The 18,071-nt window shown below is 35.9% G+C and overlaps 1 protein-coding gene across 1 annotated transcript; it reads right to left on the bottom strand.

Annotated features, from left to right (window-relative positions):
• Positions 1–7,322: 7,322 nt before the first annotated feature.
• Positions 7,323–8,963, bottom strand: LOC113771433 (TMV resistance protein N-like). Its single transcript, XM_027316011.1, has one exon. It carries the CDS (start codon positions 8,961–8,963, stop codon positions 7,323–7,325), a length of 1,641 nt encoding a protein of 546 aa, XP_027171812.1.
• Between the last annotated feature and the right edge of the window lie 9,108 nt (positions 8,964–18,071).

Raw genomic sequence — 18,071 nt, 5'->3', positions numbered from 1 at the left:
TTTGAATCTTGCAAGTCCATGACTATATATAGATGAATGCAGTCAGGAAATGAGGCTTGAAACATCCCTTTTACAGCTGCTAATTGGTTGTCATATGTTCATACATAGCTGTGAATTATTGAAGGAGAAAACAGGTTGTACCAGTGGAGAGCAGCTATTTTTGATTAGAATCTGGCAACTTCAACCGCTATTTGCTCTATGATGACGGCTGAATTAGCTCTTGTACGAAACATAGAAGTTGTAGTTCTTTGAAATAGCTGTCCAATGCTTCAAGAATCATCCAAATCGGAGCTTTGTAGACTGAGATATGACCAAACTACCAAAGCCTGGTCAGAGCTCTATTTTCAATTTTGGACAGTAGTGTTGAACTTTGGTATTTCGACCTTTTGACTGAGAAAACGGATAAATTGGACTCTGATGTCTTCATACCAAATTTATATACATCTCTTGGCTTCAAATTGGTTTAAAAATAATCTTAATCCAATGTGTGTAGCTCAAGATATAGCCGAAATACCACAGGTTGCCAAAGTTGACTTTACTTGCATTCTTTTGTCTTTAATTGCATTTATTCTTTTACACTTCATATTCTATTTTCATCACTTTAATCCATCATCAATCATCCAAATATCTTCTCAATGCACTCCTTTTGATAATTGAATCATTAAACCTACAAAAATATGAAATTTTTACCATAAAAATCCATAAAATGCAATTTTTACCACTTAAATCATAAAATGCATATTTTCACTAGAAACTTAGTTTATTAGCTATAAAATTAAATAAAACACACCAAAACTAATTAATAAAGCACACTAAAAATATGTAAAATATATTCTTATCACTCATCTTCATGCATATTAGCCCTAAGCATCGCAATCTCCATTTTCTTGAAGTAGTCTTCAACCGTCGTACTACCTTGCGTGAGAGATTGCAATTTTTGATGCAAATCTCGGTGGTAGTAATTAAGTATGAACTTTTCCTTTTAAGGCCTCACAATTCTTCCCAAGTTCCAATAACTCGTTCCCTATTTCTCCCTCTACTAGCACGGAGTTGTTCCCACCAAACCAAGGTATAGTCGATGAACTCAATAGTTGCAGGTTTCACTTTCTTCTTTTCGGTGTAAGTGTTGCAATCAAAGATCATCTCGATCTTGCGTTCCCACTCTAAGTATGCAACCAGATCAGATTTGCCTTGGAACGAAGGGATTTTAAGTTTTATCCCTTTGATTAACTCATCTCTGCGCCGGTTGGGATGTTTATCATAGCGATATTGTCTTTCGAACTCCTCTTCTCCATTGCTGGAAATTTCATATTCAAGACGAGGAACTCAAGTATTGCTGCATTTTTGGGATGCCACGGAATTCTCCAAGTTATCTATCCGCTCATGAATCGGTTCAAAAAAACGGGTCAACATTCTTTGAAACTCACTTATGAGAGCTTCATTGTTAAGCTTTGGGTCAAAATGAGATGATTCATCTCCGTTGGACATGCTTAAGACCCCAACTCCAAAAGACCTGCAGACTTGGTTGGAATTTGAGGAGAGGATTAACTCGGATTGGACTGGAGTTTTAAGACATGAATTTCTGGAAAATTTTCCCTTCTTCCCCACGACCAAGTGCTAAGCTTCCTTGTCAGCAAAGACTAGAGGTGGCAAAATGGGCAGGATGGGCGGGATTTGCTTGGGTTTGAGATGGAACCGAGTCATATGGGTTTGGGCTCAACCTTACCCATATGTGTTTTGGGACTAACTTGGGCGGGATCAATTTGGGATGGGTTTAGATTGATCCCGCCCAATACCCAAATTCATTTCCTACATACTTTTTTCTTTTAATTCATTTTTTATTTTTTATAAAATTTTAATATTTTTGATTTATTAAATTTCTTTTAGTTTTATTAAATAAACATGCAAGTGCTTTATACTCAAGATTCCCACCAAAAATTGGATTAACAAATAAAGGAAAAGATAGATATACAGCCATATTCTAATATATATCAAGATGGCCAAGGTCCGTTTGGATTGACTATTTTTCCAAAAAATAAGTTTTTCAAATACAATGTTACAGTAATATACAATAACTCAAGAAACATCCTATCCATATTAGTATATCAAATATTTCAAAAAAATTTTATAGTAAAAATTTTTCATATACACTGTTACAATAAAATATTTCAAAAACACCCCCCAAAAAACAGTTAATCCAAACGGAGCCCTTGCTATTTGAACCCAATGGGTACCCAAGTATTTCCCACCCTTTCCCATTCATTGATGGGTATAGTTGGGATGTGTCCCAACTTAAACCCAATATCAAATTATAATACCCATCCCGCCCAAAGTTCCTTTGGGCATGGGTAGCCCATTGGGACTTGGGACAAATTGCCAGCTCTAGCAAAGACTCACGGACTGCCTGGAAATCCTTTGCAACCCAGAATTTGAAGCATAGTTGGAGTTTTTGGAAACTGGAACCACGGAAATTATGCTCTCTTCCTACCCTAAAAAGGATTGGAAAGCTTGACTTGTGTTTAACTCCTAGGCAGATTCAGATTAGTCAGCAACAAGGAAGGTCGCGACTTGCAAATCCTAGGCTGATTAGGACTAGCAAGCAGCGGCTGCCTCCCTTTAATTTCAGCTGACTTGCACCTTGCCAAAACTCGATCAAGGCTGGAAGATTAAGGTGCTGGCGATCAAGCTTGATGTTGTGTCAAGGTTTTTGTTTTTGTTTTTTTAATGGATAGAAACAAGAAGGTCGCCGATATGCAGCAAGCCTTTTCCTTGGCTCGGATATGCTCCTTTGGTCGAACTGTGGTTTGTGGTATCCCAAGATTTTATGCAAGAACCTGATTAGGATTTTGGAACTCCAAGAATTTTCGGTTCAAGCAACTGCAAAATCTGACAAGATGTTCAAGAATTTTTAGGAAAAAATTCTGTTTTGCACAAAACTTCAAGAGACTTCCAATCCAATGACGAACAACCAAGACTTGTCACACTCCTTCCAAGAATTCCAAGAAACGATTTCTTGATTCTCAAGAAACTTCAAGATTGGAGTTCTACCAACCAAGAACTTCAAGAAAGTCAAGAAATTGAATAAAAAATTTCAAGAAACAAGACACAACAAATTCGAACAGCCTTCGCTCAACATGAAGATACGACAACACGAAACCCTAGGTAGATGAACACAACTTTCTTGACTTGATGGACTGATTTTTATTTTTATTTTTTTTGGACTCAAAACACAAACGAAACAATGAACAATAGAAAGATTGACAACTAGAACAAAAGAAATTTACGAGTGAACAGTGATTTCAGGATGAACAGTACTGCTCCAGTAGCGATGAACAGTGCTACTACAGTACCGTGAATAGTACTCTCTCTTTTTTTTTTTTTGGGAACACGAACAACAAGAAACACACGGAGAAAACCCTAGACACGACAACAAAATAGAAAACAAGGGATATACGTGATACCTCTTCAACTAGCCCTAATTGCCAACTGATACGGACTCTATACGATGACTAGGACCTAGAAGATTGATTGGTAATACGTTGGGAAGACGGAGTTGAAAATGACACAAGGAACCGCTCGAGTATCGAACCAACGGTAGAAAGAAGCCACGATTGAGTGCGTTTCTCAATCGATAAGTCTCCGATCACCTTAGGAATAGCCCTAAGATGTCAAATTAGCTTTTGGAAGCCATGGAAGAGAGCAACACCCAACAGCAAGTTTGCTGGAAATTTTCTAAAATCTCTCTCCTCGAATGAAAGAAAATACAATTATAAATAACTCTACTAATACCCAAGATAGGCTAGACTAAGACTTGACCCAATTAACCATTCTACCATGGACTTAATAAACAATAACAAACTAAACAATTCGACTCACTAATTATGGCCCTAACCATCTAATTCGGATCCAACTCAACATGAGATTTTGGACCGATTTTATTCCTGCTAATTTGGCAAAATAATACTAAAAGTTTGTCACTAAAATTGCGGTCCACTTGAGTTTCAATGGACAGCCTATATGAACTCCGTCTCGCATCAGAAGGGAGATTTTAGCTGCACGAATACGTTGTGGTAACTGTTGATGAAACCCCTTAAGTTGCTGAGGTGAAACTAAATCCCGATCACCCCCTGCAAGAGACAAACGCCTCTCTTTAGTAGCACGTTTCCTTCTAGGAGACAACCAAGGCAAATTCAAATTAACGCGAGGGTTCACATCCAGCAATAATAAGTCATCTTCAACGCCATGCGCGTTCTCCAGATCTCCAAAAGAATTTGAAATTGGAAGATCACAATGACCATCATCTAACACAGAATGAATTGAAACATAATCATCATCTTTTTGCAAAGCAGCTTCGGACTGCACAAGAATCCGTGAAGTTTGTTCACTGGCAAGAAGGAAAAAATCCTCCCCAACTACCGTATTTGACTGCTCCTTAGAAAGCTGTACCAACTCCACACTAGGATTAGTCCCATCAGATAGCACCAATCCCTGCTACAAGTCTAACTGATCAGAAGCGTCAGGTTCTGAAGGCTTGACCTGAAGGCCAGACTCAAGCTGCTGTTGAACAGGAACTGAATTTGGCTGATTCCTATCAAAGTTCTTGGGCACATACACAACATATGGTTCAATGAAGGGAATTTCTTAAAACACGACTGCTTAGAATGACCTAGCCGATTACAAAAAACACAATAATCTAGCCATTTTTCATAATCAACTGACTGAAAAAACCCTTAATTAAATCCCCAATCCATACCCGTTCCACAGTTTTCTTTGCAACGTGAACCTCAACAAGAACCCTAGCAATTGAAGGAGTTTTTAAATCAAGAGTAGAAGAGTCAACCTGAAGCGGATGACCAATCAATGATGCTATTTTATGCAGTTATAACTTTGTTAAATAATGGCATTGGAAGACCAGGCAGATTAATCAGCACCAGCACAATTGAAGAATCCCGATTGGGTAAACAATCTAAAGTCCACCTCGACATGTTCATAGGTTTATTTTGAATAAACCACGTCCCTCGAACCCATAACCTCGTCAAATCCTCTTCTTTTTTTTTTTTAACGGAAACGATAGGAAATATATTGATTTCAAAAACAAGCTATACAAACTTGAGCAAAGGCCCATCACAAGCTTTACAATTGTGTTGCTTGACACAGAGGACTTAGATATTCCTCATCTTGCACTAATGTAGTAGCATACTTGCTAATTCTTTTCCCTAATCTATTACACTGGTTTTCAGCCAAGCTGAATGAGCAGTTCATAAACAAAGCTTTGAGCATGTGAATATCTTCTAATTGAGCAAAAAGTCTGATGTCTTGTGTGTTGTGAGTTCGCAGCATTCGTAACAATTGAGCGGATGAAACTAGTAGATTAACATCTGGCCAAGGCTTTTGTCTAATTTTGCACAATAATAATTTGAGCGCAGCAGAATAATCCAGTAAAAAGTCACCTGTACTTCTGTCTCGCATGGCCCATGCAGCGTGCACATTGTTGTCTTTTGTTGCCATTATGCCAATGCCAACAATTTTGCTTTCCTTCAGCTGGCTCACCTCCACTTCAATTGTCATCTTGTTGCTGTGTATAAAGTCGCACGGTCCCTCTTCATCACTAGCTGATGTTTCCTGGCTGCTCACCCGCTTCTCCCTACTTTTCACTTCAGTGTACTCTATCCATTCTAGATGAGCTTTCTATACAATGTCAAAAGGAGTCCTGCACTTGTTGTTAAAGACCTTCTCATTTCGAGCTTTCCACAGTTGCCAGAGAATGTTCACAGTAAGAGCTTGGTGCTTGTGCCCTTCATTTCTGCTTGTTGCTTCCATTAGACCACTCCACCATTTGTTGAAATTGCCTCTACTGTCATCAATGCCATCCCACTGCACTGGTGCAAACCTCCATACTTCCTTTGCCGGGTTGCAAAAGAAAACAAGTGTTCTATGGTTTCCTCTCCTGCGCCACAGATTTGGCAAATTGGTTTCCCCATTCTGGTTCGGCAGTATATTAGCTCATTCACTGGTAGAGCTTGGTTCAGACATTTCCAAAGAAAAGTCTTGTGTTTACCCTTGATGTCCAGTCTCCACATTTTGCTCCAGTCTTTCTCCTTCTGTCCATTAAAGCTGGTTTCCCCTTGCCATCCAGCTACTCCGCTTCCAATATTAGTAGTTTTCTCCTCCCCCTCCAACATCTTGTAGGCTGACTTCACAGTGTAGTTTCCATTGGTGCTTGCTATCCAGTAACTGCTATCTGCCCTTCCTGCCATACTTATTGGGATTTTGAGGATTTATTCAGCATCTTTGCCATTGAAAGTATTGAAAATCAATAGTCTATTCCACCTGAAGTTTGTTATCAGTTCTTTCACTTTGTTTAGGCAGCATCTTTGGGGTTTAGGAGTAGTAGGTGTCCCTCTTCAATATTAGTCATTATTTAATGGAAGCATGAAAAATTTTTCATTAGTCATTATTTGCGATTGTAAAAAAAAAATCAACATGAAAAAATAAATACTCTTTAGAAAAAATAGAAATATAGAAGGAGAAGGCAGCCATTATATCCACGAGCAAATTTCACAATAATGCACTTTTTACCAATATGAATAAATAAAAAAAATAAAAGAAAAATATAAAACCCAACTATTTCAATCAAATGAATTTTAACTAAAAATTAAATAACCAATCTAAAATGATTGAGCATTACGAATAATTTACATTTTCTATTAATAACAAAAACACTTAGATAAAATGTAAATAGTCCAAATTCAATGAATATTACACTTTGCTTTAGCCCATTCAAATTCATATAAAAATTGAAAAGCTGAATAAGTAACAAGACATTAAATAAAGCACTTAAATGTTCCCGCAACTCACAAACACGCAAACAATTTAGTTGTAATTGAAATGACAACTCATGTAATCCAAATCCAAGCAAACAATAAAAAATTTTCTTATATTCCATCTATAATCAGCTAACTGATTTTGATATCATAATTAGAGTTTTTTCATCTAAGAAAAAAGGGAAAAAAAATCTATGTATTAATTTTAATGTATCCATATTGAACATGCCATTTATCATATTAGTACGGAAAAGGACTAGTTGTTGTTTTTGCTTTATGTTGTATTTTTTTTTTTTTTTTTGGTTGAATTATGATTGCAATCAGAGTCTTGCAAGCAGAATCCACTTTATATGTGAGAACAGATCCTTACTAGACAAACCTATACACAATATGTTTTCTTGACTTCCGGGAATCTTAATAGTAGACAAAGGCAAAAAAGCAAAAGATTTGACCAGTTACATCACTTTGATTTTCTTGTATAATGTGCGATGCATGTTATCATCCAAAATAACTAAATCGAGAGACCAACCAAACGATAATGTACATCAGAATTACCTGTTGAGCATGCCAGCACCATTTCCATCCCCAGATTCTTTCAATTTTACTTTCTGAGAGATCAAGGACCGCCAATTCCCTTGGGAAAAAATCAGAAGGAAGGCTTCTCAGGGAACATTTTCTCCACTGTAACCACTTTAACTGGGCAGGTAAACGTTTCAAACGTCCTTCCAATTTCACATTGCTGAACTGTAACAGTCTCAGATTCACCATTGATTCAAATGATGTAGAATTAAGTATGACTTCACCATCTTTTGTTGCATAACGGTGATGATGCTCCTTGTATATCTCCCTGAAGTATGTTATTGCAGAGGTAAAATTGGGTGTTTGACAAAGTTGTTGCCATGCAATTGCCCGTGCCTTTTTATCCCTAGGGAAGTTCTTCTTTTCAAGGTCTAATACAATTCCTTGAATATCTCGAGTACCCTTTCCGTCTTGAAAGAGACCCAAAACATCGGCGGGATTCCAGATTCTGCTGCGCCCATAAACATCCGATAAATTTTCTTCTACAATTATCTGTCTTCCCATGTCTCGAATCTGGTCATGCATCCATAACTGCTCAGAATCGATAAATTTTATAAGGGATCTTGAAACAAGAGTAGTAACCGCAGTCTCTACTCCAAAATAAGAGCCTCTCAGCGCATCAATTACATCCTCTCTGTTCATTTCCAAATTCAGAAACAAGCATGCAATGTCAAGAAATATTGACCGCTCTTGAACATCAAGGGCATCATAACTTATCTTCAAGGCACCCTGAAGTTCAGGCCCACGGATCTGTTTCAGCTTTTCCAAAGCATCTTGCCATTCCTCTACTATTCTCTTACCGTATAAAAGAGAACCAAAGACTTCTAGTGCCAACGGTAGTCCACCGGTACAGGAGACAATTTCTTTGGACAAATTAAGGAAAGCTCCTGTGGGATTCTCTCTTCTAAATGCATGGTGACTAAAAAGTTTTAGTGACTCAGACTTTCCCAAAGATTTCACTTCATAAATCTTATCCACAAAATCAGTTGGCAAAACTGCCGCATCTCTAGTAGTAATTACTATCCGGCTTCCTTCAGAGTACCATTCTCTCGAGCCAGCTAGTTCTTTAAGTTGTCCTGCATCATCAATGTCATCTAAAACTAGAAGAACTCGGTTTTGTTTCAGTATCCTCTTCATTTCTAGCACATAAGATTTGGCATCAGAGAAAGTAGGAGGCACCTTGTGTGAAGAAAGATCACCAACAATCTTTTTCTGAAGGAATTCAGGACCATTTTGCCGACTTTTAAAATTTTCTCTAACACTGGAAAGGAAGCTGCGGCATTGAAAGTGTCTAGCAAGTTTATTGTAGAGAGCCTTGGCAAGAGTTGTCTTACCAATTCCACCCAGTCCGCGCAAACCCAGAACTTGCAGGCCATTTTGCCTGACGTCTAACAATTCCACTAATTCTTCCAGACGAAAATCAAGTCCCACAACGTAAGAAGCCACAACCACAGGGGAATTGGTCAGTTCAGCCAGAATCCTTTTGACTATGTTTTGTATCAAATCCGACTCTTCGCTGTTGTTATAAACCCATCCAGAAATCCCACCAACTCTTTCCATGGCTTTCCTCCATCCGACCACCTTTTGAACTCCAAACCTTTCTTGTCAAACAAAATTATAAAAACAATAGAAGATAAATGAAAAAGGGAATACTCAACTACCTTTGTCAATGAAATCTCAATTGATGACAATGAATATTCACACAAAAATAATTAAATATGCTGGATTAAAAATATTCTTGTGAATTGAATAATTACAAAAAGTTCATATACAAAAAGTATATACGTAAACAATTCAAAAAATGGTGCAAAAAAATTTTAAAAATAATGCAGTTCACTTCATACTAAAGAACTTCATCAAAAAGCTAACTAATTCAACTCATACAACATGATAAATAATAATTGTCTACCGTACAAAGAATTAGGTTTTATATGATATGAAAATTGTAGAAAACCTGAGTCTAAAGAAAAAAGAAACACCATTTATATATTTTATTCTTAAATAATTAACTGATTGTAATTCTTCAAGTAAATAATCAATAATCATAAGTATTGATATTGCAAATACTATTGAGAAAGTGTTTAATAATTTAACGAAATCTTAGTTTTTGGTTGTTAAAATTTGATAAAGTTCATCGTAGATTTTACTTTCAATTGAAAAAAGACATATCTAGACTGATAAGTGGGCTTGTGAAGGCATCGGAGGAAGGAAAGTAGATGCATAGTACAAGAATCGGAATGATAAAAATCTAATAAAAATAATTTAAGCATGATCTAACAAAAATAATTACAAAATATATTTACTTCTCCCATACTTGATATGTACATAATATTTCCTTCTTAATAACATTATTTTGACTATACAAAAATATGCAATTTTATAATTTAAGGGTAATCACAACACCTTTGGTAAAACATGATAGTGTTAACAATTGTTATCAAAGTTCAATCCAAATTTAATCAATAAAAGCTTGAAAAAAGTTCTAATAGCTTGAGGTCAAAGAGTTCAAATTTGAATAATGTTACTTAAGTTATGTTATGAGGTAGATAATCAAAACTTCATAACAAATTTTTGTAGCTACAAAACTATTATATTTGGATTATTATACTCACGTGCAAAGCAAATGCAATATTTACTAGTAAAAATATTAAAAGTACCAAAAGCTTTTTTAGAGTGCAAATATCACTTACCGTATGATTATACTAGTACTTTAAAAAAGTTATTCAATGACAGTTAGATTCACAGAGAAAGAAAAGGTCAGTCACGTTAGATTTATATGTGTTTTTGTCAACATGATTAGACCATATATGTTTAACATCTTAATTAATGTTAAAGTTTTGCACAACTAAAATATATAGAAGTAAAGAAACCTGACAAAATGTCTTCAGAGTTCAATCCAAAAGAAAATGGAGAAAATGACCTGAAAATTAGCAACATCAACCAAAGGTACAAAATCAACTGCCATCCTAGACACGCTCATTAGAACTTGGATTGGATCCTCTTAGGTTGACTTTCCTCAGTTTGTTTATGCACTTGCCTAAAAACCAACTGTGAAATTTACTAAAGAAAAACTGGGCATGCCATTCATTTCACTTGATAAACGTACTAATTAAGAAGAACATTCAATCCATTAGAGGAAAATCTGGCCGTTCAATTTGTTTGTAACATGTAGAAGGTACACAAGCAGAGAAAGTTATTGACAGAACTCAGGATGCTTGATGAAAGGGAGAAATATTGTTTGAATAGTATTTATTTTCTGCTTGCCACTTATCAGACAGCAATTAAATAGACCAGCTTTGACCCCTTATTTTTCCCTTAAGGGTATGTTTGGTTCTACAGAATTGGAATTGAATTGGAATTAAAATTCTATAGAATTAGAATTCTAGGAATTGGAATTCCAAAACATTGGAATTCTTTTGTTTGGGAAATGCATAGAATTGATATAAAATTCATTTGGAATTCCAAATTCTTTGTTTGAATGCGAGAAGAATTCATTAAGAATTAGAATTGTTTCCATCTAACATTTGCTTACATAAAAATTTTCTTTTTTTCTTTTTCGTATGGAATAATTTTTTAAACATTTAGCTAATTGTTACTAAAGTTTCAAGGAAAAAATCAATTAATGCCTTTAATAATTTATTTTTTCTTGCATTTAACCAATTGTTATTAAAGCTTTAAAGAAAAAAACCAATTAGTTCCTTTTCTACAAAAAAAAAATATGGTATTACTCTTGTTTCCTTTATTCTTAATTAAATTATATTAGATAAAAAACTAATTGGAGTATGTAAGACAACAAGATAAAGTTCATTGTGCATGTAAGTAAAGCTTCTGGACAATGATGAACAAGAAAGTAACTATTCACAAAATAAAAACAAGAAACTATGAAGTCTAAAGTATCTCTTAACAAGACCACATTAACATGCCTTTTCATGCAGACACGTTTGACCCAAAACTTCAAGAACAGTTTTGAACAAAAACCTGCATCACTTATTACCAACAAACCATAAATATCTCATCTTGTGCAATTCGTTGATTTTTAAAGAGAAAATTATCAGTGGAAAGGTGTGCTGCCAAACATACACAAATCCACATGCATAAACAGATATTATGCGTGCATAAACCCATATGTAAATCCAGTGAAATAATCTGATATTAATCACATGGTTCATGGTTGCACAAGTGAAGTTGCTCCAGTCCCTGCAAGAGAGCTTCTTCGACCTTTGCAAAGAATGCTGAAGATCATATATTCTCACAACTTGCTGAGCACTAATTATCATGACAGGAGTCTTAACATAAAAAAAACGATACATCTCTCAAAATGGTCCATCACTTCTTGAACAAACCAAATGTCCTTTCAATCACATTTTGAGCAATTGAATGTCAAAGGTTGAATAACTGTTTAAAATTTTGAGACTTGTTCCCATTAGCAGACCACTCACTAAGATGATATCCAACTCCCCTATATGGAGCTAAGAAACCAGGGCTACTTGCATAACCCGCATCAACAAGAAAGTACTTTGCTTGTAATGTTGGACAACAAATTGTTACTCATTTATAGTTAAAAGGAAAAAAAACACTCGATATCTAATTGTCACATACCCTTGGGAACAATTAATGGATCTGGATAAGGTAGTGACTCCCTAATTTTATGATAGCACGTAGAACTATATTAAAGTATTGACTAACTGCCTCACCTGATCTTATGAAATTAAAATTGACAGTGTGATTCTTAAAGTTGTGAGCAAAACATAGAGCAGCATTGCAACTACTTCAACAATAATATTTCTAGTATCCCTCTAGTATCCCTCAACCCACAATGCTCTCTTAAATTTGTACATAAAACAGTAAAACAATTATTGAGTCGAAGTTGCTCTACACAAACTCTGTTGATCACCAAGAAAACAAAAACCAATTTGAAGCTGCTTTTAGTACATGACTGGTTCCTGCAAATTGATACCAACAAGATCAGGGTTTATGTTGATAAGTTGATCGGTTTATAAACTAGTAATTAGTGATAATTACATGTATAAGATGATTTTCAAGCCACACAAGAAAAGACTAATAGTATAGAAATAAGTAGGTTATTGTTGTGTCCACATGAAATTATATTAGAGGTCCATAATCATTCTAACTAGTTTCAGCACAACTTAGCTTTAGCTATAGATCAATTTAAACACAATGGGATAGTTATCATAGATAGTAAGTAAACGGTGACTAACAATAAGATTCATGTTATAGACTTATTGACTGATCATCATCAATTTCTAGTTTATAATATTACTCACTTGTAGCATACTTAATAAAGTTAGTGGTGCGCCTACAATTAAGACATATTGTGTCAAAATATATGTGTTAGGTGATATTTATCATAAGGGCTCTTTTTTTAATATAATAACTATGTTGTGGCATCAAAAAACTAAAACCAGAGGTCACTAATTGAATTAGTAATGCACTAACATGTGATTAAATCACTTATGGCTCAAAGATTAAAATCTTTCTTTTTTGTTAAAAGAAAATTAAAGCATGTAATTGTTGATCCCTGCTTGAAAAACTACATTAAGAGCAGATAAACTGGTTCGACTAACGGCCAAGCTTTTGGAGGCTATTCTTAAACAAAACATGTTAGTCCTACAATCACGGTAGAAAGTGCTAAGGTGCTTTAAGTTGACCAGATTCAATTTGCTGAAGTTGTAGATCTCACAGCTAGGATACATAGAACAGAGTTAATTCTTTGCTTAGTTGAGTCAACGATCAACTTGAGTCAAAGATATTTTAGCCCATCTATATTGTTAAACCTTTCTGTTTACCACATAAAATTACTTAGAAATGAGGATTTAGATTTAGCCATACTAGATATGTGTGAACAAGAATAAAAATCTGAAACTTTTAAGCAATTGACTGTGGCCATCATATTAAACCACCATATTGTTAACATAAGTTAGAGAGTAATGATTTTAAACTTTATCATAGAAAAGGAAAATGTGTCAGCAATCAACTTGATTCCATAATCAATTGACTAATTCCCTTTTATATGTTAGTTGATTGTTGTTAAAAGTTATGCCCAAAAGTAATCATGTGCATGTGGTGAGTATGCAAAGAAGAAATTGTGGTCTTGTTGAGAACAATCACACCACAGCTTATTTGAATCCATCAACTGTGACAAATACAAGTTCATTAACTTGACTAAAATTGCATCCACTACTAAAGACTTCAGCAGAAGTAGTAATTAAATCACCGGAATGCAGCTTTAGGATGAAATAAGTTCCCTTGTTGAATGTCAATAACCTCAATTTTCTTTACTCCATTTTCTTTCTGTCGGTAGATTCTTTCTTTCTCCATTTCCCCCCTCCTTTTGTGCATTTTAGATTCTTTATTTCTTCCTCCTTTTGTACTTTTAGAATCCATTAAATTTAAGCGCTAATTGAGTACTAAACTTTATATTGAATTTTGGGAAAATGTATATATCACGTTTCAAACCTTGTCTAAAGTCTGAACTTATTTTATCAAGGGATACAGAGTATTTATCTTTGAGTTGCATATGCAAAAAGCTGGAGTTGAATAGACCACAAACCTCCAGGATGTGATGCAACTTGCCGTCTATCCTTGTTTTGCTCATCATCCTCAAGAATAACAGCTTTATTATCTCCTAGAGCTGACATTAAGTTGACACCACAAAATTAAGACATGGACTTCTTTACTATATAGTATATTAGGAACAAAAATTGCATGATAACAAGGTTGTACGTAGGGCTTACGCTTTAAAAATGTCAATACTTCAATAAAAAGAAGATTGAACATGCTGCTCATACACCAATCCAGTACCAAGTTTCTATAAAAAATAGACCTCCGTCCTTAACAAGGGTCTTTCCAACTGTAGGTTCTGAGCCATTGCTGGGCTGTAAAACCAAAGTCAAGAACCATTACTAGAATTAATATCTGGCACTCAAGGGTTAGGCAGTGCTTTGTAAGAAAACGTCAAATTTCAGTGCAAATTCTTAGGAGATATTACCTTCAACACTGAAGAACCCAATTCGAGAAAATTAGGTAGGGGTAAGGAGAGAGCACTCAGATTAGTCTTGCGATTGGCAAGGTGATAGGTGGATGCGTGGCAGGAGAGGCGAAGGGAAGAGGGATGGCAGAAACAAAGAGCGATAGGGGAAACGATGGTGGAAGCGGCAAAATGTTAGGGCGGAGGTAGAAGCGATGGTGGAGAGCAGGAGCACTTGCGGCTGAGAAAAAACGGTGAATTAGAATAGGAGAGAGGGATGCTTGTATATTTGACCCGCTTTTAATTTTTTACCCATGTTAGATTCGCGTGTATATCCATTTCTTATGATTTAGTTGTGAAATTGGAATTAGAAAAAGAATTCAATTCATGGAATTGGACCCCCATAGAATTCAAATTGAATTCTAATTCTTCAAGTGAAGCAGAATCCAAACAATAGAATTGGAATTGGAGCCCCAATTCCAATTCTAAACCCCAATTCTATGGGGAACCAAACATACCCTAAATGTAATTTCTAGATGCTATTGTTGCTCTGGATAAATGGAGGAATGCAATTTAATCTGCATGTGTAAAGTGAAGACATACTAATTATTGGATGACTGAGTTTTGTAATTTGGATGACTCATCAGCAATATTTTCAATTGACTTTACAATAAAAGTGGTTTGTTGCGGCCATGCCTCCCTTTTCCTCGCCATTTTACTTTTTGGCGCGCATGCAGTGTGTGAACGGTCGGGTTTGGATTCGGACCCGAACCGGATCCGATTATTTTTTTGAGTTTGGGTTGAAAAATAATTTTGATACTTAAATCCGGATCCGAATCCATTTACTCTAACTAAAAAAAGGCTGGATCCTAACAATATATTAATAATTATAAAATATAAATATTTCTAAATACATTCTTTTACCAAATTAATAATTTAGTAATAACTTTGTAGATTGATTTGTGGATAATTTTGGATTGACTATTGCGAGTTATTTTTAATTTCGTTTTGTAATTTGATTTATTTAAGTTTGGAGATTGGATTTGTGATTGGTTTTGGATTTAATTTTGAAATGTTTAACTTTGGATATTTTCTTTCCGGCTAGACCCGGATCCGACCCCCGGATCCAACCCGGTTTCGGGACTCTAAGGTCAAGACCTATTGGGTATACGGGTGGAATCCGGGTCTACGATATAAAAATGGGCCAAAGTCCAAAATTTTCAATTCTAATCCGAACCCGACCCGTTGGCACCTCTACTCAGCATGTAACCACCTGCCAGACAAACCATAGAAAAGTTTATGTCCTTGAAGTACATATAGGATTCTTATTATCCCACCCTTGCAATAGCAGGCAATCAAGAACTCTTCTTCAATAGATCAAACATTTAAAAAGAATCAACAAGAGGATAAATTAGTTAATCACAAAAGTTGAAACCAAAGGTGAAACAGTTAGTAATATTGTTGAAGGCTTTTGATTGCAGATGGAAGCAAGAGATCCTTCTGAAAGTCGTGCTGCATTGTAACTTAACATGTATACTGATTCAACTATTACTCATATTTCCATTGGTTTACCCTTTTGTCTGTTCTTACTCTATGATAATCATCTTCCAGTTTACACAGGAATTCAGTCTTAAGTGATAACCAACAAGAAAAACAATGGGGAAAGGATCTTAAAGAAACTGTCTCGCAAGCAGCATTGTTTGGATTACCCATGCCTGCAATAATAAGGGCGTATTCAAGCTAAAAGTAAAGTGGTCTGTTTATGGTGAACTTTAATCTCCACAGGGCCTTTATTTACAGCTTTTCTGCGAGTGAGCATATTTACATTCTAAAATAACCATGTAAAACTCTAAGGCTGAAACATGTTGCAGTTATTCTAGAAGAGAGAGGTGCTGCATCTCATGTGGTTTAACCAACAATGTCATAGAATCCAACTAAATCCAAAGATTTGCTTGATCTGATCCTCCATGGCTAAAAATTCTCAAACTCACTATAGCCATTAAGCCACTGCCTTGAGCATATAAAAAACCAAGAGAATTCAGCTCTTAGCAGCATCCAATGAGATAAATAAGGCCAATGAAAATATTAGGAGGAGATGAGTTTTATCGGTTGATCAAACCAGTGAACATCTATCAGGTTGGTAGAGGTCCATTTAAGGAACATTGGCTGCCAGAGAAGAAGAAAAGAAATGCACAGACAAGGATCCACAGCAGGAGACTCAGAACCACCAACTCAGCTTTTCTGGACATGAATTCATCGAACCAGTCCTCATGCAGCTGAATGAACTCTTCAACAACAATATTTACCAAACCATCCAATACCCACTTAGTGCAAATCCACGCCTCTTGCAATTCATGGTTCGAAGTCTCGGCCGAGACCGAGATGACTCGATCGAGTCGTCACTGTCTCGGCCCCTAACGATACGATACCGTGATGAAACGTTACCGAGATACTTGACTCGCCAAGAAATCGCCCGAGACGTCACCGCAACGGATTGACTCTGCCGAATCACACCGAGTCACTCCGAGTTATCCCGAGTCAAGATGAGAAATCGGCCGAGTTACACAGTGACGGATTGACTCGGCCATTTCTTTTGCTATTTTTTATTATTTTTGTTTAGCATACTTTTTTTATATTATTAACAATTTTTAGAATATTAAATACTTTAAAATTTGCGTCTCACCGAGACCGCGACCAATATGCCGAAACCGATATGGAACGTTCTGGGCCGCGACCGTGACCGTGACCGTGACCGCGACTTTGAACCATTACAGCTCTCTTTAAATGTTTCACTTCTAGCTCTGCCTCAGCCGTCAAGGGTACTCGAATTCACTGTTTCTGATTTTGTAGTTCTAGATTGATTGGTTGAGGCCGTGGCTTCTTTGTGCTCATTAGAAATGGTTATTGATGGCAGAGGGGTGAAATCAGATGAAGCAGCAGCCTCCAATGGCAGTCAAGTTGCCCGACTGAATAAATCAGTCATATCCTGTACCACAAATACATCTGTAATCAGCTCGATAAGTCTAAACAAGTAAAACTATACCATCAACAGTTATGCAAGCTATCTACAACATACAATTATCCCTTTCACAGGCTATTTGTGAGTTATGCAATACAATCAATAATAGACGCGAATTCAAGGGTAAACAAGAATTTATTAATTAACCAAAGTTTTAACCATAGAATGCTGTGTTTGAGAAGTTTTGAACGATGTAACAAGGAAAAAGTACTCCATATTGAAAGAACTCCACAATAAATACAATGATTACAAGACCGAAATACTAGTATTTCATTACCATGATTTTCCTCTGAAAATAACAGAAATGATATCGCTCTTCAGACAGCAAGATCATCAGAAAAAAAATAGAGAGAGAGAGAGAGGAACAGAGATACTGAATAAGTAAGTTCTAAATCCCTGCTGTCATTCTGTCATCAAAGTGTTTCCCGGCAAAACTTAATCTCAAGACTGTGATAGAGCTCTTCAGTTGCACGGGTTATTTCATATGAAAGAAAAGTCTTCAATGCAAGTGGAGTCAGCAGGGTCAATGAATCCGTTACTCTCTCTACCAGACATACATCTAAAATCGCAAATAAGTCTAAACAAATAAATCTCCATCAACAAGTATGAAAGTTCTCAATAACAAGTAATACTCAATCATAGGTCTCCAAACTAGGGCTGC

Source organism: Coffea eugenioides, chromosome 5 (genome assembly GCF_003713205.1).
Source record: "Coffea eugenioides isolate CCC68of chromosome 5, Ceug_1.0, whole genome shotgun sequence".
Classification (NCBI taxonomy): Eukaryota; Viridiplantae; Streptophyta; class Magnoliopsida; order Gentianales; family Rubiaceae; genus Coffea; species Coffea eugenioides.
Note: the sequence above shows the minus strand (reverse complement) of the source record. Positions and strands in the feature narration are given on the sequence as shown.

Bases quoted from the DNA above. Each gene is read 5' to 3' on its own strand.
- LOC113771433 (XM_027316011.1), bottom strand. From the start codon at position 8,963: ATGGAAAGAGTTGGTGGGATTTCTGGATGGGTTTATAACAACAGCGAA.